Genomic DNA, 23,402 nt, shown 5'->3' with positions numbered 1-23,402 from the left:
GGTCAACGACACAATTCATTCAGCTGAGCGATCTCGACAACTCTGTACTTTACTTGATCTTGATACTAGAAAAATAATTAATTTTTCAGACATTTATTTACATGTTTAGTTTTAATTTCTTTTTGTAGTATTGGTATGTATTAAAGCGGGTGACGTAGTTTTTGAGGGTTTTTTAAATGTGAAAATGATGACGTTAAATTTAAATAAAAATATGCTCAAACGGCTCAGAAGCATGGGTATAGTCTATGTTTAAAAGGATGCAGTTGTTTTAAATGTCACTGTGTAAATGTCAATGTGTATATATCACGGCTTTTACCTAGAGCGGAAGACAGAAGGAAGTATGCAGAGATCGTGGCAAGTGGAAAGAGGTAGTCTCTGCCTCCGGGAAAGAGGCGTGATTTTATGTACGTATGTATGTATGGAAGACAGAGGCGTCATCTTTTCATTTGCTACTGTTATTCATTGTGCATACTTTTCATAGATAGATCCTCCAATCCGTGAAATATTTGCTTACGCGATTTAGGTTTTTCGCTGTTTTTTGACTGATAGCGCTGCGTGATTTTATTTTTTATTTTTGAGACTTGTGGCGTATTATATCGCTACAGGGACAACTGAGCATAATTGAAATCAACAATGAAATAACTGCATTAAAAAAAATATATAGGAAATAAAGCGTTAGATAAAAAAATAACTTTTGAATTCAAAAGCACAGAATTTATGTCTTACTCGTATTACTATGAGCAAGCTATGACAAAATTGGTTTATATTTAGTCAAATAGAACAACAACAAAAAATGAAAATTGCATTATCTGACAATAAGAACTTGCAGTTTTATTTGCGTTTTCAATTTGGCAGCGTTGGCCGTGACGTCACAGTATTTTAGCGAAGCGAGTAACACCTGGCAATTAAATCATAGCTTTGTCATCGTCTCCTGTTGCAGAGTTATTGAGAATCGTTATCGCCTAGTTCAAAATATCGTATCACGCCTCCCGGTAGGCAGAGACTAGGTACATCTTTCCACTTGCCACGATCTCTGCATACTCCTTTCGCTTCATCCACATTCATAGCTCTCTTTAGCTACGCTCTCAAAATAAATCAATTAATATACTTATATATAATCACGCCTTCTTCCCGGGTACGCAGAGACTACATCTTTCCCCTTGCCAATCAAAGACTACGCTACTATATTTCATAAATATAACAAAATCTTAACCTTTTTTTTTTGACGTCTTCGTTATAACAACGAAACCAGATCAGAATTAAATTTATCTTTTATCCGTAAATACGTAAATATCTGTTAAAAAATAGTTTTAACAAGTCAGCAGTTATCTGAATCTTCGAAGAGCGTAACCTTAAGTATTAAATTATATTGTTACATCAAGCTACTTTTGTTTTTATTCCAATATCATTACAGTTTATTATCTACTAGCTCTCATCTGCCACTATTCCAAATCATCTGGCCCGGTCATCCACATTATCCGCATACATGAAACTAACAAAAATAACTTTTTTTTTTTTATTAGGTATATTATAAATAAATAAATATATATACGGGACAAATAACACAGATTGAGTTAGCCTCGAAGTAAGTACGAAACATTTGTTACGAGATACTAACTCAACGATACTATATTTTATAATAAACACTTATATACATAAACATCCAAGACCCAGGACAATTTCTCGTCATGCCCTGGCCGGGATTCGAACCCAGGACCTCCGGTGACACAGACAAGCGCACTACCGCTGCGCCACAGAGGCCGTCAAAAATTGTATTCAATTTTTTTTCCTACCTCTCTGGCTTGCGCCTGTTGTTCAAAGTCGTCTACCCTTGTCTCCGTGACCGGGACATGTAGGGACAGGTAGAACACGAGCAGCCAAACAGTTACCTGCAACGATAAAAATACTTTTTTTAACAAATTTTACGACGTTTCCTAGGGTTTTGAAATGTTGTAGCAAGCATCTTTTTACCAAAATCGTCTAAGTACGTACGTTCTTGATTCGTACGTTTTAACGAGTATTTTCAAGCTTTTGCCGTGTGATTTCAGACACTTTAGAACAGAACCACTCCATATCTTTCCAATGGACGTCGTAGAAGTTGACTAAGGGAAATGTTTATACCTTAACTTGGGATTTCTCTTGTAGGCGATGGGCAAGCAACACTGTCACTATTTGAATCTCAATTCCATCATTAAGCCATACAGGTGAACGAAGACTGTTGACTCTAATTACACCGCAAGGGATATGGACGTGACTATATGTATCTACTAGAGGCCGCCCGCGATTTCGTCCGCATGGAAACCCTATCAATCCCGCGGGAACTAATGGATAAAAAGTACCCTATGTTATTCTGGGTCTTCAGCTACCTACATACTAAATTTCATCGTGATGGGTTCAGTAGTTTTTGCGTGAGAGTCACAAACATCCAAAATGACATCCTGACATACTCACAAACTTCCGCATTTATAATATTAGTAGAATGGTAGCCACATGGTAGGGTAGGCTTATAAACTTAGGATTCTTCTTTTAGGCGATGGGCTAGCAACCTGACACTATTTGAATCTCAAATCTATCTTAAGGCCAGATAGCTGAACGTGGCCTGTCAGTCTTTGCAAGGCTGTTGGCTCTGATTACCCCGCGGGGGATATAGACGTGATCATATGTATGTATGTATGTATGGTAGCCATGAAGACTTTTACTAAAGATTACTTTCGGCCGCCGGTAACTCCTCATTGAAACTGAACTAAAAATAAACGTTTCTACGATTGCCGTATATTTTTACAAGCACGTTCCTTTGGCAAACTACCTTATATCATTGACGTGAAAAGATGTGTTATTATTTCGAATAATATTCAAGGTGATATGAAATGGATTACACTCAACAGTCCCACTCTAAAATACATCAATAAAAAGTAATTGTCACATAAATATGTATATACATATGGTCACGTCTATATCCCTTGCGGGGTAGACAGACCCAACAGTCTTCAAAAGACTGAATGGCCACGCTCAGCTATTTGGCTTAATGATAGAATTGAAATTCAAATAGTGACAGGTTGCTGATCCATCGCCTAAAAAAGAATCCCAAGTTTGTAAGTCTTATCCCTTAGTCGCCTTCTACGACATCCATGGGAAAGAGATGGAGTGGTCCTATTCTTTTTTGTATTGGTGCCGGGAGCCACACGGCATATATAAAGTAATTGTTATCTTCGTCTAAATATCTGAATAAATAAGATGGGAAAAGATTTGAAATTTGTAAAGTAACTTGCATTACAAATTAACCTTCCTTACGCAGTCTTGGGGTGCATTATGAAATGTATTTATATAAATTACTAGAGGCCGCCCGCGACTTCGTCCGCGTGGAATCAATCCCGCGGGAACTCCGGGATAAAAAGTAGCCTATATGTATTCTGGGTCTTCAGCTACATACATACCAAATTTCATCGTAATCGGTTCAGTAGTTTTTGCGTGAAAGAGTAACAAACACCTATTTTGACATCCTGACATACTCGCAAACTTTCGCATTTATAATATTAGTAGGATTTTCATCATCTTTGTCGCAGTCGTGGTAAAGCATATTATTCATTTTTGAGGTAGGTACCCTTTCTCGCTACTTATGTATGTCAAACTATCAGACAGACGCTTGGAGGACTTACATACATATTGTCACGTCTATATCCCTTGTGGGGTAGACAGAGCCAACAGTCTTGAAAAGACTGATAGGCTACGCTCAGCTATTTGGCTTAGTTAGTGATAGAATTGAGATTCAAATAGCTTGGCGGACGTTTAGTTTTTTTTTTTATTGATCATAACTATAGTTAGTACTTTTATCTGGAGAGCCCAACGCCGATGAGGTCTCTTCCAATATCTGACTTCATCCAGACTACCATCCACAATGCCTTATTACTATTTATCAACAATTTATAATTTTTATTCTTATAAAAAAATTTTTTTTATCAAATGCAGAGTAAGTATTTTTATTTCTTACTAGAGGCCGCCCGCGACTTCGTCCGCATGGAAACCCTATCAATCCCGCGGGAACTCTGGGATAAAAAGTAGCCTATGTGTTATTCTGGGTCTTCAGCTACCTACACACCAAATTTCATGGTAATCGGTTCAGTAGTTTTTGCGTGAAAGAGTAACAAACATCCATACAAACTTTCGCCTTTATAATAGTAGTAGGATTTGAACAAACGAATAGCGTGCTCAGCTATATTTAGATCTATAATTATACCTAATTGTTCAGTCATAACAGTGAGCATGCAAACATTAAGATGTTTAACCCATTACAGATTTTATTACAAATGCGATAGTTATTCAGAGTCATATTTTACATCTTTAGAGTGCGCGAGGCCTTTTTTATATTCAGTACTAGCTCAGGCAGCATTTATACATCTAAACATACCTCATTCAATCACTCTATCTATTGAAAAACCTTTTTTAAAATTCGTTGTGTAGTTTTAAAGATCTAAGCATACCTACCTACATATTATACATACAGACGCAGAAAGCGACTTTACTATATATGTAGGTACTGTGTAGTGATGTTACCCGGAGTCTGACCATCTAATTTACGTGACTACTCCTGTTTAAAGTGGGTAGTCTGGATAAATTGTGTTTCATCACATATTTTTTTAATCGCGAACCACAATCGTCTAGTTTCTTTTATTTTTATATAATAATTTGAGTGCGTTTAATCTCTATCTGCCTATTGATAAGCAAGGTGACGCCTAAAGTGTTACATGCAAAAGCTAAAAATGCCTATTTACCCTTCTGGTTATTATTATATTATACTCTAAAGAAGAGAGAAGACTGGAATTGAGATCCACATTGGTAGCCATAACGCCCATTAAAAATGATTTTTTTACCCAACTTCAAAAGAATGGTTTTGACTAAAGCTTATAAAAACGTTGCCATATAATGAATACATAAATACATATAGTCACGTCTATATCCCTTACGGGGTAGACAGAGCCAATAGTCCCGAAAAGACTGAATGGCCACGTTCAGCTGCTCGGCTTAATGATGAAATTGAGATCCAAATAGTGACAGGTTGCTAGCTCATCGCCTACAAAAAGGATCGCAATTTTATAAGCCTATCCCTTAGTCGCCTTTTACGACATCCATGGGAAAGAGATGGAGCGGTCCTATTCCTTTTTGTATTGGTGCCGGGTACTTTTAATAAATAAGTGATAAGAGTTATTAACCTCTTCTGATGATGATTCTCATTAATTACCTACTTTGAAATTAAGATTAATGTTAGGGTTTGCACTGCATTTTCTCTTATGTAAATAAGCACTTGAATGCGCGCTCTACTGATCTGCTCAGCTCACATACAGGCTGTTACACTCTATGACCAATAGTCATTTAAATGATGTATGTGTTTGTCAGACAGACGATAAACAGATGGATAATTGTTATTAGTGACTTGTTTACTAAAATCCTAAGGAGGTACGTCATCTTACATGAAAATACTAACTCTGATCGGAATGGAAATTAAGAGATAAACTTTGATAAGTAAGTATGTAGTTGCGATTGCCTAGAAATGAGTTAGGTCACTCAGCTTACGGTTTAGACTTATTGTTTTCAACGAATGCACTAAAAAACTTAAATACATTTAGTCACGTCTATGTACCTTGCGGGGTAGATTGAGCCAAAAGTCTCGAAAATTGAAATTGCTTAATGATGGAATTGAGAGATAGTGACAGGTTGCTAGCCCATCGCTTAAAAACTAAGTAACTTCTGGATCGATTTTTATTTAATTTTGCAAAGGTAGATACAGATATATAGTTGACGTTGAGGAGAGAGAAAAAACGGGGTAAATTATTCATTCTTGAGGGCTTCAATGATGCCCAAAATAACTATTCTACGCGGACGAAGTCGCGGGCACGGCTAGTATAAAATAAATGTTATAGCAAACCGTGTATTCCCTTGTTCTCATCGAAATAGTTTTATATACATATGTATATTCTGTGTAGTGTACTAAATAAACCTTTTATCAACATAGTGACTCTTTTTATAATCTACAACACTACCTCGTAATGTAATTTTAATGTACCAATATTCTTACTTACTTACCTATTTTAGGTAAAGATTAATATACCTACCTAACTTTAAAATTATGCAACGTAAGCATTTATTTTTCATATACATAAATAAGTACCAGTAATAAAAAGAATTCATGTAATCCATTCTCAAAATTCAAGATGGCGTCAGGCGAGTTGTGTTATGCAAACAAAGAGGTTGTATATCTATCTATTGACGGACCGATCAGCAAACAAGGGCCCTTGAACAAGTGCATTGAGGGCGATGACCCCACAGACCTTCTAACCTAAAAATATTTTACAGTAGCGCCTGCATGCATCACGCTGCAACTTTAAGGAGCAAAGAAATAATGGAAAATGTAAAAAAACGGGGAAAATTATTTATCCTTGAGAGCTTCAATGATGCCCAAAATAACTATTCAACGCGGCCGAAGTCGCGGGCACAGCTAGTCACTTAATAATTGTCATATCTTTCTGATCACACTATCACATATCAGAACCTTGGTATTTAATTTAAACAATTTTTTGTCCCTTGGTGCCTACCTACTATTTCCGCTTTGTTCTTTCGCTACACGTGTATGTCTTCGGCATTCACTATTGTAGAGTTTTTTTTTCTTCTATATCGACACTATATTGCCTTGAAATTTGTTGCTTGGGTAAATTTTTTTAATTATATACTGAAGAAAATTAAAGTTTTAAATTTCGTCAAATTCGGTACAAGCGATAATACTAACTATAATTTACTTAGGTTAGGTTAGTCTGCCGTGTGGTTCCCGGCACCAATAAAAAAAGGATAGGACCACGCCTTCTCTTTCCCATGGATTTCGTAAAAGGCGACTAAGGGATAGGCTTATAAATTTGGGAGCAACCTGTCACTATATGAATCTCATTTCTATCATCAAGCCAAGAAGCTGAACGTTGCCTATCAACCTTTTTAAGACTGATGGCTCTGTCTACCCTGCAAGGGATATAGACGTGTCTATATATGTTACTAATTGCTCATCCTAAATCCATTCTAAATCTAATTTCAATAAGTATACGGGAACGAAGTCGCAGTCGGCAGCTAGGTACCGCATGTTGAGATAAATCTCGCATCGATGAGACCATGGCTACTATAAACTATAACCCATGTTTATGGGTCATAAATTAATGACATTAACCATACAAATCTGCCATTTTTGTTTACGTCTGCGGCAGTAAAAACGGCATGTGTTTGTATTTGCCACAGAGCAAAGAATATGGCGCCGGGGCGGTCTTCACATACATACATACATACATATGGTCACGTCTATATCCCTTGCGGGGTAGACAGAGCCAACAGTCTTAAAAAGGCTGAATGGCCACGTTCAGCTATTTGGCTTAATGATAGAATTGAGATTCAAATAGTGACAGGTTGCTAACCCAACGCCTAAAAAAGAATCCCAAGTTTGTAAGCCTATCCCTTAGTCGCCTTTTACGACATCCATGGAAAAGTGCTGGAGTGGTCCTATTCTTTTTTGTGTTGGTGCCGGGAACCACACGGCGGTCTTCACTGCTCTGTATATTGGCGATGTATTGATACGAACCGTGTTGAGTCACAGGATTTTATACCGAAATCGGTTAGAAGGAAAAAAAAATTAGAAGGATAGTCATATCAAAAAGAACGCTCATCATTTGACATCGTGCTCATACATACATACATACGTATGTTCACGTCTATATCCCTTGCGGGGTAGAGCCAACGGTCTTGAAAAGTCTGAATGGCCACGTTCAGCTATTTTTTCACCATTTACGACATCCATGGGAACTAAACGGTGTGGGCCTTTTCTTTTTTTTGTTGGTGCCTGGAACCACACGGCACTGAAGAGTTTAATATTTTTTTTTTTCATACATACATACATACATATGGTCACGTCTATCTCCCTTGCGGGGTAGACAGAGCCAACAGTCTTGAAAAGACTGAATGGCTGGAATGGAATGGAATGGTTGCTAGCCCATCGCCTAAAAAAGAATCCTAAGTTTCTAAGCCTATCCCTTAGTCGACTTTTACGACATCCATGGGAAAGAGATGGAGTGGTCCTATTCTTTTTTGTATCGGTGCCGGGAACCACACTGTACTATATTTTTTTCTGTTGTTCAAATTCAAAGGTGTGTCATACTGTAAGTGATGATATGCTAAGATCCTTGATGTCAATTCTTGACTTGACCAACAGAGGAAGACGTCCATTGGATAATTGTGTCGTCCGGCCGTATTCTTATCTCGTAGTGAGGGAATACATGCGCATGCGACGGTGTCTCGGTGTTGCCAAACGATAAATTTAGCTGTAGTTAAAATGCGATTAATTTTTGTAGGTATATGCATATGTTGTTTTTGGAGATCAATGTTCTAACGTTGTTACAATATTTTTAAGTGCCGTGTGGTTCCCGGCACCAATAGAAAAAAGAATAGGACAACTCCAAGTCTTTCCCATGGATAAACTTGAAATTATAATTTTAGTCGACGGGCTAGCAACTTGTCGCTTTATATGAATCTCAATTCTATCAGTAAGCCAAATAGCTGAACGTGGCCTATCAGTATTTTCAAGACTGTTGGCTCTGTCTACCCCACAAGGGATATAGACATCATTATATGTATGTGCAATAATTTAAACCCGTATTGGATCGATCATTTGTATGAATGTGCAGGTTTCCTCACGATGTTTTCACTCGCCGTAAGAGCATCGGTTAGAATTCAAACTAATATGCGTATTTATTATTAAATATAATATCGTTGAGTTAGTGCCGTGTGGTTCCCGGCACCAATACAAAAAAGAATAGGACCACTCCATTTCTTTCCCATGGATGTCGTAAAAGGCGACTAAGGGATAGGCTTACATACTTGTGATTCTTTTTTTAGGCGATGGGCTAGCAACCTGTCACTATTTGGATCTCAATTCCATCATTAAGCCGAGCAGCTGAATGTAGCCATTCAGTCTTTTCGGGACTATTGGCTCTGTCTACCCCGTAAGGGATATAGACGTGACTATATGTTTGTTTATGTTTTATGTATTGTTGAGTTAGTATATCGTAACACAAGTCTCGAACTTACTTCGAGGCTAACTCAATCTGTGTAATTTGTTTCGTATATATTTATTTATTATTATTTATTTATTCTAGTGCATTCCAGACAAAAATGAAAGGGCTTATTGTTACCATCGGATGAGTAGCTCGTCCGGGCCCTAATCGGCAGCTTATCCCTTCAAATATGAACGATATACCGATAAGATAAACATTTGTTATTACATATTTCCCGTGCAAATAGCTATTTATAGACACGAGGTAAATTTTATCTAAAAAATATATATATGATGAGTTGTCTGCGTTTTGTGACAAAAAGTAGCCTATATGTTATTAATGTTTTTGTCTACCCCTCCGGGAAACAGGCGTGATTTTATATAGGTATGTATGTATGTATGTAAATAATAATAAAAGACGAAGAATTCTTCGCTCTCGCGCTTATACCTATTTGTTCAAGCCTAAAATCGAACCTACGACTTCTCCAGCCATTTTAACCAGTCATTGGCAATGCATTTCAACTAAACTATATTTTTTCTTAGTGTTTAAGCCAATAATTAATCATATAGTGCGCACGATCACCTGACTCAGCTTCGTCATCATTCCGAGGAATCATCGTACATTTTTCCGCCTTAAAATACAAAGAATAAAAGTTGAACCAAAATGGCGACTTTTTTAAAGATATAAAAAAATATATTTATTGACTTGTTGACTCGACTTGTAAGATTCAATTAATCGTAACAATGTGCACACGGTATTGTTACGACTAATTGAATCTCAACTCCATCAATGTGCCGTGTGGTTCCCGGCACCATTAGAAAAAAGAATTGGACCACTCCATCTCATTTCAAGTGGATGTCGTAAGAGGCGACTAAGGGATAGGCTTTTAAACTTGGCATTCTTATTTTAGGCGATGGGCTAGCAACCTGTCGCTATTTGAATCTCAATTCTATCATAAAGCCAAACAGCTGAACGTGGCCTGTCAGTCTCTACAGAACTATTGGCCCTGTCTACCCCGCAAGGGATATAGACGTGACCATACGAATGTACAAATGTATGTTCCATCAATAAGCCTTATCTGAACGTTTCCTTTCAGTCTTTTCAAGGCTCGATTCTGTCTACCCCTTAAAGGATAAAGACGTGATTATATGCATCTATAATCACGCTTATAATAAGATTCCATAATAGCTAATGAAATGCAAGCCACGCATAGCCGTCAAACTCGATACTGCATTGTGAATAGATACACGGAATTACTTTGTATAAATAGACTGCAATTTGATGCTTCAAACGTTAACATCTACTAACTAGTTTTGCAATATTAGCTCGTACATACATACATATATATAATCACGTCTATATCCCTTGCGGGGTAGACAGAGCCAACAGTCTTGGAAAGGTGTGTGTTCATTAGATATAGGGCAGGGTAGGTAAGCTTAACTTACACCCTTCTTATTTTACAATGATGAAAAAAAATATTATACACTGCAATAACAGTAACTATATTTATCAAAATCACTACGCACATTAATGACAAAGTTTATCGTTTAGTGTTTAATTTCTGTCGCCATTAAATTGTTTAAACAAAATTCTACTGAGATATATCAACGTGTAAATAAGTTTCAAGGATGATAAACATTTGAATGTGCTAAGACCAATCACAGTAAATAAATACCTGCCGCCCACTATGATTGACAAGAACGACATTTATACACAGATTATGTAAACAAAGTTGCTAGCTGGCGACTTCAACTTTTTACTATACCAACTAGAGTTGCCACCCGTACTATATTATATAGTATCGTACTATATTTTAGTCAATTGAACTTTATATTATAGAAAAACAATATAGGACGAAAAATACTATATTTTTATCGCAAATTCAATTGTCGCGCTTTTTTTTAATTAACTGTGAATGGAACGCACCCGCAGCGCTGTATAGGGAATTTTTGAACGAAACTCATTCATGTATTATTTTAAAAATATTAGAACCTTGATGGCCAAAGCGAAAAGTAATAATAAATACTCATGGAAAAATAAATAAAGATTGAAAATAGATGTATACTATTTTTTTTTCCTTAATTTCCCAAAAGTACTATATTTTTTTGATTAAAAAAAAATAATACTATTTTTCTTCAAAAAAAAAGGTGGCAACCCTAAACCAACTAACGATACTAAGTATATTTTATAGATAAATATCCCAGATCAGAGAAAGTACGTTTCTCACTATTCCCTGGCCGGGAATCGAACCGGAGACCTTAGGTTTTATAAGATAACCGCGCTACCGCTGCGCCACAGAAGAGTTCAACTAAAAATAACATACATACATATGGTCACGTCTATCCCTTGCGGGGTAGACAGAGCCAAAAGACTTGAAAAGACTGAATGGCCACTAATCACGTCTTTATCCTTTAAGGGGTAGACAGAATCGAGCCTTGAAAAGACTGAAAGGATCAGATCAGGCTTAGTGATGGAACATACATTTTGTACATTCATATGGTCACGTCTATATCCCTTGCGAGGTAGACAGGGCCAATAGTTCTGTAGAGACTGACAGGCCACGTTCAGCTATTTGGCTTTATGATAGAATTGAGATTCAAATAGTGACAGGTTGCTGGCCCATCGCCTAAAAAAGAATCCCAAGTTTGTAAGCCTATCCTTTAGTCGCCTTTCACGACATCCATGGGAAAGAGATGGAGTGGTCCTATTCTTTTTTGTATTGGTACCGGTGTACCACACGGCATTAAAAATAACTACTCAAGATTTTGTTCTGGAAATTCCCACGTCACTAATTGATCGTTGATTACCTAAGGTCATAAAGGTATAGAGTACGTAAGTCTCGTCTATTTGTCAACACTGGGAGCGGCTGCCACTTGGGCAAGGCAAACAGACGCACAGGGCGGGGTGCTCATAAACTAGTATAGTGGAAACAGACTCAAACAATGTCAGAATTAGACCCCCGCCGGGGTGGCAATAAGTCAATAAGTTTCTCGTTATTTCATTAAGAGTTATAAGTTGCCGTGTGATACCAATAAAAAAAGAATAGGACCACTTCATCGCGTTACCAGTGATGTCATAAAAGACCAACTACGGGATAGGCTTATAAACTTGAGATTCTTCTTTTAGGCGATCGGCTAGCAACCTGTCACTATTTGAATCTCAATTCTAGCATTAAGCCAAACAGCTGATTGTAGCCTATCCAAGACTGTTGAGTCTGTCTACCTAGCAAGGGATATAGACGTGATTACATGTATGTATACTACTAATTTATTTAAATTTTCGTGGGTTTTACAACGGTTGGAATAAGTAAATATTTGCCAAGCGTGACATATTATATAGGTGTGGTCAGATCTATGTATTAGGTATGCGCGCACGCACTCGTATTGAATCACGTTATAGTGAGTAAACAATGCTAGTATGTACTTTGATTAATTATGCGCAATCGCATATGCTTTGTCAATAATTTTTGTCGAAATTAGGTACACAAGTTCCGACCTTTATATGTATAAAACGTATGTTCTAGAAATATTGAAATAAAATTTAATAAATTCTAATTATACAAAGACACAATCAAGTTTATTTGCAAACCTTTAAACAAAATAGTTAAATAAAGTTACAGATGTCATTATAAATTACTTTTTCTATTAACCATAGGTACTAATTAAAATATCTTTTTTTCAACAGTGACGCAAGTATCAAGATTGTTTACTTATAATTCAGGACCTTCCTTTTTTTTCTATATTATGACTTCCACCGGACTTTCGGTGATTCTGCCAATGTCATGGTTTGAAGACACATGAAATTACGAAATTGGACGGTATATATATACGATCTTATTGTGTGATGTATCCACAGCCGATTAAAGGATAAAATGGGAAAAAGAACAGTTAAGGAAAATAATAAATATCGCGATTTGACGAAAATACTTGTGTCAACCAACGATATTCAGTACCTACCTTAAAAAGTGGACAATAAGTTTTGACCCATTGTCACTACTAGTTACGATTAAATGAAATAATTAACAAAATTAGTTTTTTATATAATATACTTACTACAAACATAACGTGCATGTCTTTTTTTTTATAAAACCACAATTCTGACTAATGATTATAAGCAAAATTAAAAATTACAAAATATATTTATTCTGCCAGCATCAGTAATCGACATTATCTTTATAACGCGTTATACGTTTTAGTTAAAATTTCTATTAAGAAATTATTAAAAAATGATAAATATCTTTCGGAACCTTTTTTCATTATTCAATACGTCAAAAATCGTTTTAAATCCAATTCGCGGGTGACAATTAGTGATACCTATTAGAATGATGACACATACAAATGTCACACGAGCATAATAAATAAAAAATTGCGGCGATCCAAGTCCACGCTTAGCAACTGTCCTATTTTGACATCATTGAGTCACGAGATGAGAAATATTAGAACGACCGTTACCGGCCATGTTACCACCTCGGATCACTCTTTGAGCACATCTGTTAGACGCAAATCTAAATTTATATTTAGCACTGCTGTTTCCACGCGGGTTTCTAAGGTTACTTATAGTAATTAAAACTAATAGCCGTGTGGTTCCCGGCACTATTACAAAAAAGAATAGGACCACTCCATCTCTTTCCCATGGATGTCGTAAAAGGCGACTAAGGGATAGGCTTATAAACTTAGGATTCCTCTTTTAGGCGATGGGCTAGCAACCTGTCACTATTTGAATCTCGGTTCTATCATTAAGCCAAATAGCTGAACGTGGCCATTCAGTCTTTTCAAGACTGTTGGCTCTGTCTACCCCGCAAGGGATATAGACGTGATCATATGTATGTATATATGTATGTATTAAAACTAATTATGAAGATTTTAGTGGGGTTACTGCATTTTTTGGGGTTGGTAATGAAATCCGTGTTAACTAATGCTTTATTGCAATTTGTTACCGCTTCTTCTGCACTGACGCTTTGGAAGCGGCGGTAAACTTAGTTTTAAGTAATTTATTTGACGTCAACCAATGTTGTGATTTGGTTTCACAACATTGGTTGACGTCAAATAAATTATTATGATATGATAATAATTAACACATAAATTTATGGACTTTTCGTATCACACGAAGTGTCCTATAATAATGAATACAATTTTTGCATTAGAATTTGATTAAAACACACTGACTTTTCTAAAATTATAGAAATAACATAAAAGATCTGAGATTTTTTCTGAAATTATGTGTTTTTATTTCTAATATTTAGATGTTTGTATTTCCTTCCAAAGTTTCATTTAGATATGTTAATAAAAAAATAACTGGGGCTTTTTAAATTCTTATGTATTGAACCCTTAACTGTATGACGAGACTTTAATAGCGCTTTATTTAGACCAACTAAAAGAGGCTAATATTTATATTATGATAAGAAACCTTACATTTCCGTAGCCTGACACACACTTGACAGTTTATTAATCCTGACATATCTTAAGGATTAATATGAAGTTAATGGTTGACATATTAATAATGTGCATCTCAGTGTTGTAATATTTTTTATTATCAAATCTTGTTGTGGTATCCGATACTTACGGTTCATTAACATATTAAATACCCAATGCATTATTGATTAAACAGGTTTCCTATAAATATCAATAGATATGTTGCAAACTGTTTGGTTGCAATATATTTTTAGAAATAATTTAAGTTTATATTATATTTATTATTTTAGTAGGTACCTACTATATATTTATTATTTATTAGAATCTCATCTATAGATTCCATACCTAATATTACAAAGAGACGAGTGTTTCCCGGAACCAATAGAAATAAGAAAAGGACCATCGCTTTCCCATGGATGTCGGATAAGGCAACTGAGGGATAATCTTATAAACTTGAAATTCTCCCTTGAGGCGATGGGCTAGCAACCTGTCTTAATTTTATCAAAAACCCAAGCATCTGAACGTGCCCTATCCGTCTTTTTAAGACTGTTGGCTCTGTCTACCCCGCAAGGGATTTAGACGTGATTATTATTGACAGGACATTGTACTAGATTCCCATAACAAAATCACTGACAACGCAACACAGTCATAACAATAAGTAAAATATTGACGCACAACGGCTGTAGTGATCACATTGTTCCACATTTTATGTAAAACATAGATAGATACTCTTTTGTTTTCAGTTGTTTTGTTGCAAACGTTTCTAACATACTAACTATAGCCTAACATACTTCTGTCTACTTAAATTTTAATTTTAATTAAATCCAAACAACTTAACAACGTATTATCTCGTGTACATTTCTTTCCCAATTCTAAGATGTGTGGCCCAAGCTTGACATAATGGCCTTGTAAATGCTTGTGCATTTTTAACATGGTCTTGACATAATTTGTACAGTATGTACAAATTTAATTTTATCTTTATTTTATTTGACGAAATATTCGTATTGACATAATAAGTTCTACATTCATTCATGTTTTTTAATGTAGACAATGTGCATTCGTCCACGATTAAGATTTAAGAGATCTATTTTGGTAAATTGACGTCCGATGAAAATGCTGCAGTGTAGTTTGTTCCGCCGCTTCTTCTACACATGCGCTTTGGAAGCGGTAGTAGTTATAATTAGATTTAAGTTAGGTATATATGTATATCGTCAATAAGTGATACCTTGTATCCAATTTTGACAATAAATCTATTCTATTCTAAGTTCGAATTATTGTTTTTGAACATTGAAGAAAGTTAATTCTCGCTTTGCTAGCGAGAATTAACTTCCTAACTAGCAACATACTTCCAACCCGCGTACGTTATGAGAATAATATCTGCACTTATAGATCACTGATAATAGTTTTGCCATAACTGAATTAACAGTATTGAAGCAATAATTTTATTATGTAGTTAAAAGTAATTTCCTATTTGACGTCAACCAATGTTGTGAAACCGAAAGATGCGACTCGATTCCATCTTTGAACCATACAACAAACGTGGCCTTTCAATCTTTCGAGAATCGGCTTTGTCGTCATAACGGGGTATTTAGCTTTTAAATCTTTAAATAATAAATATATACGGGACAAATTACACAGATTGAGTTAGCCTCGAAGTAAGTTCGAAACTTGTGTTACGAGATACTAACTCAACGATACTATAATAAATACGTATATAGATAAACATCCAAGACCCAGGCCAATCAGAGAAAGTTCGTTTCTCATCACGCCCTGGCCGGGATTCGAACCCGGGACCTCCGGTGACACAGACAAGCGCACTACCGCTGCGCCACAGAGGCCGTCAGTAAAGTAAATATAAACATACATACATATCCTGTCGTACATCTAAAATGAACACATACATATAATCACGTCTCCATCCCTTACGGGGTAGACAGAGCCAACAATCTTGAAAAGACCGTTCGGCCACGTTCAGCTATTTGGCTTAATGATAGAATTGAGATGCAAATAGTGACTAGTGACAGTAGGTTGCTAGTCCATCGCCTAAAAAAAGAATCCTAAGTTTGTAAGCTTATCCCTTAGTCGCCTTTTACGACATCCATGGGAAAGAGATGGGGTGGTCCTATTCTTATTTTTAATTAGTGCCGGGAACCACACGACACTATCTCACATCTTCTATTAATACATTTGATATAATCTCTCATAACTCAATGTTTAACAGTAAGATCTCAAGATAACAAGTAAAATGCAATTAAATCATGAAGACTGATGTTGTGTCATGAACAATGATTGGTGCGGTCAAGGAGCAAATGTGTAATTGGATTGTCACGACACTCGATTGTCGAAGTCACGGGGGTCATGTCATGAAACATGTGGAACTGTTGTCGTTTCTTCGTAATGGACAAAAAATGATTTGTTACATTTATGAGAATTATTATTTTTACACACGCACATTTAGTCATGTATACATATATATGTATATATACCTTGCGGGGTAGGCAGAGCTTACAGTCTTGAAAATACTGATAAACCACGTTCAGCTGTTGGGCTTAATGATAGAATTGAGATTCAAATAGTGAATGGTTGCTTGCCGATCGCCTAAAAGAGAAATCCCAAATTTATACGCGTATCTCTTAGTCGCCTTTTACGACAACCATGGGAAAGAGAAGGAGTGGCCGATCGCCTTTCCCAAGTTAGTCCTTCCCTTGGTCGCCTTTTACGATATGCATGGCAAAGATAATGGAGTGGTGCAATTCTAAAGTGCCATTAACCACACGGCATACAGTACATAGTTGGCTATTAATAGCTTGTTTGAAAATAATTGTCACGTTTTGAACCTTTATTATGTCACGCTTGGAATGTACTTGCATTCCGTTGCATACATACATTATAATCACGTCTAAATCCCTTGCGGGGCAGACAGAGCCAACAGTGTTGAAAAGACTTATAGGCCACGTTCTTCATGAAAGAATTGAGATTCAAATAGTGACAGGTTGCTAGCCCATCGCCTAAAATAAGAATCCCAAGTTTATAAGCCTATCCCTTTATCGCCTCTTACGACATCCATGGGAATGAGATGGAGTCGTCCCGTTCTTATTGGTGCCGGGAACCACACGGCACGAGTAGAAATAAATTGACACATAGTAAGGACACTAAACTCGTTCGGTCTTTGATTCGCTTTTAATCTGATTTTAATTGATTGACTGACATCTATTTATATTTAGATTTTTAAATGAGTTTCAAATTGACCTGTTATGTAAACATTGATATTATATTTTTTTTAAGTATGGTTATGCATTCGAGAAGAATTATTCGGATCGTCATGAATATTAAAGACTAGAGGCCGCCCGCGACTTCGTCCGCGTGGAAACCCTATCAATCCCACGTGAACTCTAGGACAGTCTTTCCTAAAGAGGGCGATAACGCCCCCTTGTGGGCGCTGCAGGTCTCAAGGGGGGCTCAAAGGGGGGGGGGGGGGGGGTTGGAGACCCAGAAAGAAAATGAGGGCGTTGTGTAGAGGCATTATATACATATATAAGTCACAATAATTAATAAAACTAATTTGAAGTTATAGTGGTTTTTAAATAGGTGAAAAAATGGGGGCGCTAAAACAATATTTATTCTCAAAGTGGGCAGTAGACAAAATACGTTTGGGACTCTCTGCTCTAGGATAAAAAGTAGGCTATATGTTATTCCGGGTCTTTAGCTACCCACATACCAAATTTCAACTGACATACAAACTTTCGCATTTATAATATTAGTAGGATTTCTCGTATTAAGAGATTTATCGCAATTATTAGATACTATTATTGTCGTGTGGTTCCCGGCACACAACTACCTATTTAAATCTCAATTTCATCAAATTCAAATTCAAAATTTTTATTCATTATTATAGGATACTTGTACTTCATATCGCTTAATAATTGTCAAATCTTTTGGTTACACAACATTGGTTGACGTCAAATAAATAAATTAAAACTAAGTTTATTGCCGCTTCCAAGGCGTCAGTGCAGAAGAAGCGGCAACAAACTGCACTGCAGCATTTTCTTCAACTTCAACTGTATTATTACGATTTTTATGTATACAAAAACCACATAATTTACACTGGATGAAAAAAAAATTGTTGTGAAAAGTAAAAAAAATATGTTAATCTTTTAAACAGCTTGCATTAGCTAGTTCTATTGATGACGGACAATCGTGACCTACAGATATAAAGATTTATTACGTATAGATAACAACATATGGGGCACGCTACTTCGGTTTTGTCCGACGATATGATCCGTCAACATATACAAACTATAATCACGTCTTTATCCCTTACGGACAGACAGAGCCAACAGTCAGTCAGTGTGAGTATGTCAGGATGTAAGTATGGATGTTTGTTAACCTTTCACGCAAAAACTACTGAACCGATTAAGATGAAATTTGGTATGCAGGTAGCTGAAGACCCAGAATAACATAAAGGCTTTTTATTCCAGAGTCCCCGCGGGAATGATTCCACGCGGACGAAATCGCGGGCGGCCTTAGTTTCTTAAGCAGATAAGCTTATAAACTGATAGGCTGTTAGGCTTTTTTAGGCGATAGACTAATAACCTGTCATCCCTGAATCTCATTCCATCATATTTAAATTTCAATTAAATCAATTAATCACAACAATGTATTCTCTCGTCCACATTTCTATTCTAAGTTTGGATAGTTGTGAAGTTGACGTTGTTGAAGAAAATGCTGCAGTGCAGTCTGAACTGACGCTTTGGAAGCGGCAGTAGACTAAGTTTTAAGTTATTTATTTGACGTCAACCAATGTTGTGAAACCAAAAGATATGACAATTATTAAGTGATGTTTGAAATGTCCCATAAAAATTAATACAATTTTTTAATTTGAAGCCAACTTGCTAAACGTATCGTTCGGGTCTCCTGTGACCATTACCCTGTCTACCCCGTAAGAGGTTAAGACGTAATAATGTGTGTATTGCTTTTATTAATGTGCGGACTTTGAATACTTTATATTATTCAACGTAACAAGTTGTTTTTTACTGGAATAATACTGAACTGATTTCAACTGTGTCTCTTTAAAAATAGACCAAGCTATGTTGACATCTGGTACTAGGGTTGTCAGATGAACAGGATTCGTCAATTTTGCCCAGACATATCCAGAGTCCCTAAACCCGAAACGAAACAAAATTGAAGATTTTTTTATAGTTATTTGAGTGCGTTTGACCTCAATATGCCTGGTGATAAGCAAGATGGCTTAAGGTGACGCACGCAAGCTCAAATAGTGCCCATACATTTGACGGCCTCTGTGGCGCAGCGGTAGTACGCTTGTCTGTGACACCAGAGGTCCCGGGTTCGAATCCCGGCCAGGGCATGATAAGAAAAGAACTTTTCCTGCTTGGCCTGGGTCTTGGATGTTTATCTTTATAAGTATGTATTATAGTATCGTTGAGTTAGTATCTCGTAACACAAGTCTCGAACTTACTTCGAGGCTAACTCAATATGTGTAATGTGTCCCGTATATATTTATTTTATTTATTTATTTATCTGCGCGGTTCACCAACCATCAGGCGGAAGATCTTCCCTTCGTGGCGGTCGAGCCCGAATCATCGCTCCCGCTACATATCTAGTTGCTTTAATGTGCAGGTTTCCTCCCGATGTTTACCGTCACCATAAGGGCATCGGTTAGCGCTCAAACTAATGTACAAAACTCACAAAAGAGTCATTGATACATGACATACATACATATGGTCACGTCTATATCCATATATATATATCTATTCAAAGATTGCGACGGTCAGTTGTTTACCTTAAACCAATACATGACCAAAATTTTAACATACCTATTTAATAATTGCCGTGTGGTTCCCGGTACCAATACAAAAAAATAGGACCACTCCATCTCTTTCCCATGGATGTCGTAAAAGGCGACTAAGGGATAGGCTTACGAATTTGGGATTCTTTTTTAAACAATCGGCTATCAACCTGTCACTATTTGAATCTCAATTCTATCATTAAGCCTAAATAGCTGAGCGTGGCCTATCAGTCTTTTCAAGACTGCTGTCTACCCCACAAGGAATATAGACGTGACCATATGTATATATGTTTAATAATTCGTGCCCAGCAACCCTATCTGGAACAGACGTTATCTCGTAATTTCTCGCTGTATACAATTTATTTATATGTTCTTATCAAATGTTCCTCACACAGTCGTGTTAGTTACGTGATTATTCAAATATTAATGTTTGTTGTACCAGTTTCTGGTTGCCCGACTGTGAACGAAAGGAGGTTATGTTGTTAGGATATCCCTAAGTCCCTAAAGAACTGTATAAATTAATAGGATGTATGTATGTCGCTATTAAAATGATGTTTCTTCATTCAGTCATTCTTACATTTCTATAATCACGTCTATATCCCTTGCGGGGTAGACAGGGCCAGCAGTCTTGAAAGGCTGAGAGGCCACGTGCCGCTGTAAGGCTTAATGATAGAATTGAGACTAAAATATAATAAAATAATATAAGAAGATTTTAAGTTTATAAGTCTATCCATCATTCGCCTTTTACGACATCCATGGGAAAGAGATGGAGTGGTCCTATTCTTTTAAACAATTGGTGCCGGGAACTATACGGCACGATTTTTCTTATGTGAGTGAAAACTTCAAGTTAGCCAAACTTGCACTAGGTAGGTACCTAAGTGAATTTCTTACCATACATCCGGAGTTATACTAAAGCTAGGTGAAAGAAGAAGTAGAAATAAAGGTGGAACAGACCCAATTGAACAAAACCACAGGAACTAATTCTGAAGCTAACTAGAAAAACATTCCTCAATGAGGCATAACAATTTATTATGATAACAGCGCAGTTTATTTTAATCCCCGTCTATTTTTAGTATGTGTCCACATAATGAAGTCATTTGCTTTGTTCCACAACTCATATACTTATAAACGGGAACATTACGAACTCATAGTAAGTAGTATTTATGAAATTATTCATCTGTCCGGTGTTAAGAACGCAAATTTCTAGGCAACTAAAAGATAACTTCCTTATGAGGAGTCATAAGTCATAACTACTTAGTGAAAACAATATGCTAGTAAATATCTCATTTATCAATACTCCGACCAAGAATAGAGGAAAAAGTTTATTATCACTTATGTAGGATAAAAGAGATGTAGATACATACATATAGTCACGTATATGCCCTTGCGGAGTAGACAGAGCCAACAATGTTGAAAAGACTGAAAGACCACGTTCAGCTGTTTCGCTTAATGATAGAATTGAGATTCAAATAGTAACAGTTTGCTAACCCATTGCTTAAAAGAAGAATCCCAAGTTTATAAGCCTATCACTTTTAAATACGAGCCAACAAATCTCGAAAAGGAGATCAATTAGTAATAAGTTAGTAGCTCATCGCCTAAAAATCTCAAGTTTAGTGTTATTATAACCCAGTTATTAACTTATTCAAATATTATTATTCTTAGTCAGTTTTATAAATATATTTTTGTCGATTATAATTGTAGTAAATAAATAAAGAGAAGACAATGAATTAAACATATACATGTGATGTAAACAGTTATCGATATTTGTCCTATGTCGATGAATTGGATAAGGTCTGTAAATTATAATCGTCATTGTATTATCTGACATCAATTACAAATAGCATTTTATCCCTTAACTACGTTCATTTATGTCATCTAAAAAAGGTATGTTTCAATTATTACAAATTTTAACCAAGACTTTAATTATCTCTTGTAGTGCATAAAAATAGGAATATCGATAAGTGGGTCGGGTCTATGTCGATTACCGTTCATTCACCATTATCGAGAGTCTACCGTCGCCGTCATGTTATGTTCGTGTGAAAATAGTTTTCCTATTCCTTATTACTAGGTGTGAAAGCGGTTTTACCAGAATTTTTAAACGTAATCATATAGAAATAATAAAATTTATATGTTCACATAAACGAGAACAATCCCATTAGATACTATTCGGAAATAAAACGGTCGTAAAATTGATTACAGTTACAAAAAAATCGGTGACATATTTTGAGACGAAATCTGGGATCGTGCCAATTTCTTTGTCTACTTCTACAGGAAAAACACTTTAGCTAGTAGCTCATGTTTTTTTTTCTTTAAAAAACATGTAAAGTATTTGCGCTGATAAACCTTTGTGCTGTTTGTTTAATTGATTAATAATTTATAAAGAAAATATAATAAACGTAGACTTATTACAATGAAATGAAAAATAAGTCTAGGATTATATTAACAAGGTATATGTATTTATATAATTAAATAAAAAAATAAACTAAAACAAATATACTTACATCAAAAAATTGGAACCGAGATCGTTTCATTGTCACCTATTTACAACTTTAAAAATAAATCACAGAGTGCATCTAAATTCCCACAAAATACACTAGAACACACAAATTAAAAGCGTGAACAACTTTCCAAGTCTATCGGAATATAAAAAATGCATCGTTCGCGCGCCACCGACCCCGCACTGCCGGAGGGAGGAACATTTTTCTGATAGACAAAAGAATTAGCAATTAATTCACAATAAAATCGTCACTGAACACGCACTTTTGACATTTCCCGCACAACAAAACACATGTAGCGAGTCTAATTCGGTCCGACAACAACTTGGCGAAACTATACAACAGAAAAGTGAATACTATGAGCACTGCACCGCCGCGGTGGCGTGCTCACTTCAGCGCAGTGCGAGCGAGACGAATTGTATAATAGACGTGCACGCGATAAGGAATGTCGTAAAAAGAGAAGGATGGATGTAGTTTAGTCGATCTGGCGCTGGTATCCGGTATTCCCGTTCAAGTTTCTGAGGTGTAGCGACAAAGCTGGAGCCCTAGCGGTCAGCGGTCAGCCTCTGGTGACCTCTATCAACTTATCTATAAAAATATCAATTATAATTAC

General features: G+C 36.2%; 1 protein-coding gene across 2 annotated transcripts in view; it reads right to left on the bottom strand.

The window, feature by feature from the left end:
- The window catches only part of LOC106133168 (protein halfway), a 36,963-nt gene extending 13,772 nt beyond the window's left edge, over positions 1–23,191 (bottom strand). For both annotated transcript variants that reach the window (XM_013332803.2, XM_013332804.2), the window contains exons 1-2: positions 22,796–23,191; positions 1,794–1,889 (exon numbers count right to left, since the gene is read on the bottom strand). In XM_013332803.2, the coding sequence (XP_013188257.2) occupies positions 1,794–1,889; positions 22,796–22,825 (126 nt within the window). In that variant the 5' untranslated portion in view covers positions 22,826–23,191. The remainder of the gene's footprint in view (positions 1–1,793; positions 1,890–22,795) is intronic.
- Between the last annotated feature and the right edge of the window lie 211 nt (positions 23,192–23,402).

This window comes from Amyelois transitella, chromosome 13, assembly GCF_032362555.1.
Source record: "Amyelois transitella isolate CPQ chromosome 13, ilAmyTran1.1, whole genome shotgun sequence".
NCBI classification, from domain to species: Eukaryota; Metazoa; Arthropoda; class Insecta; order Lepidoptera; family Pyralidae; genus Amyelois; species Amyelois transitella.
The sequence above is the reverse complement of the archived record's forward strand: the minus strand, read 5'-3'. Positions and strand labels throughout refer to the sequence as shown.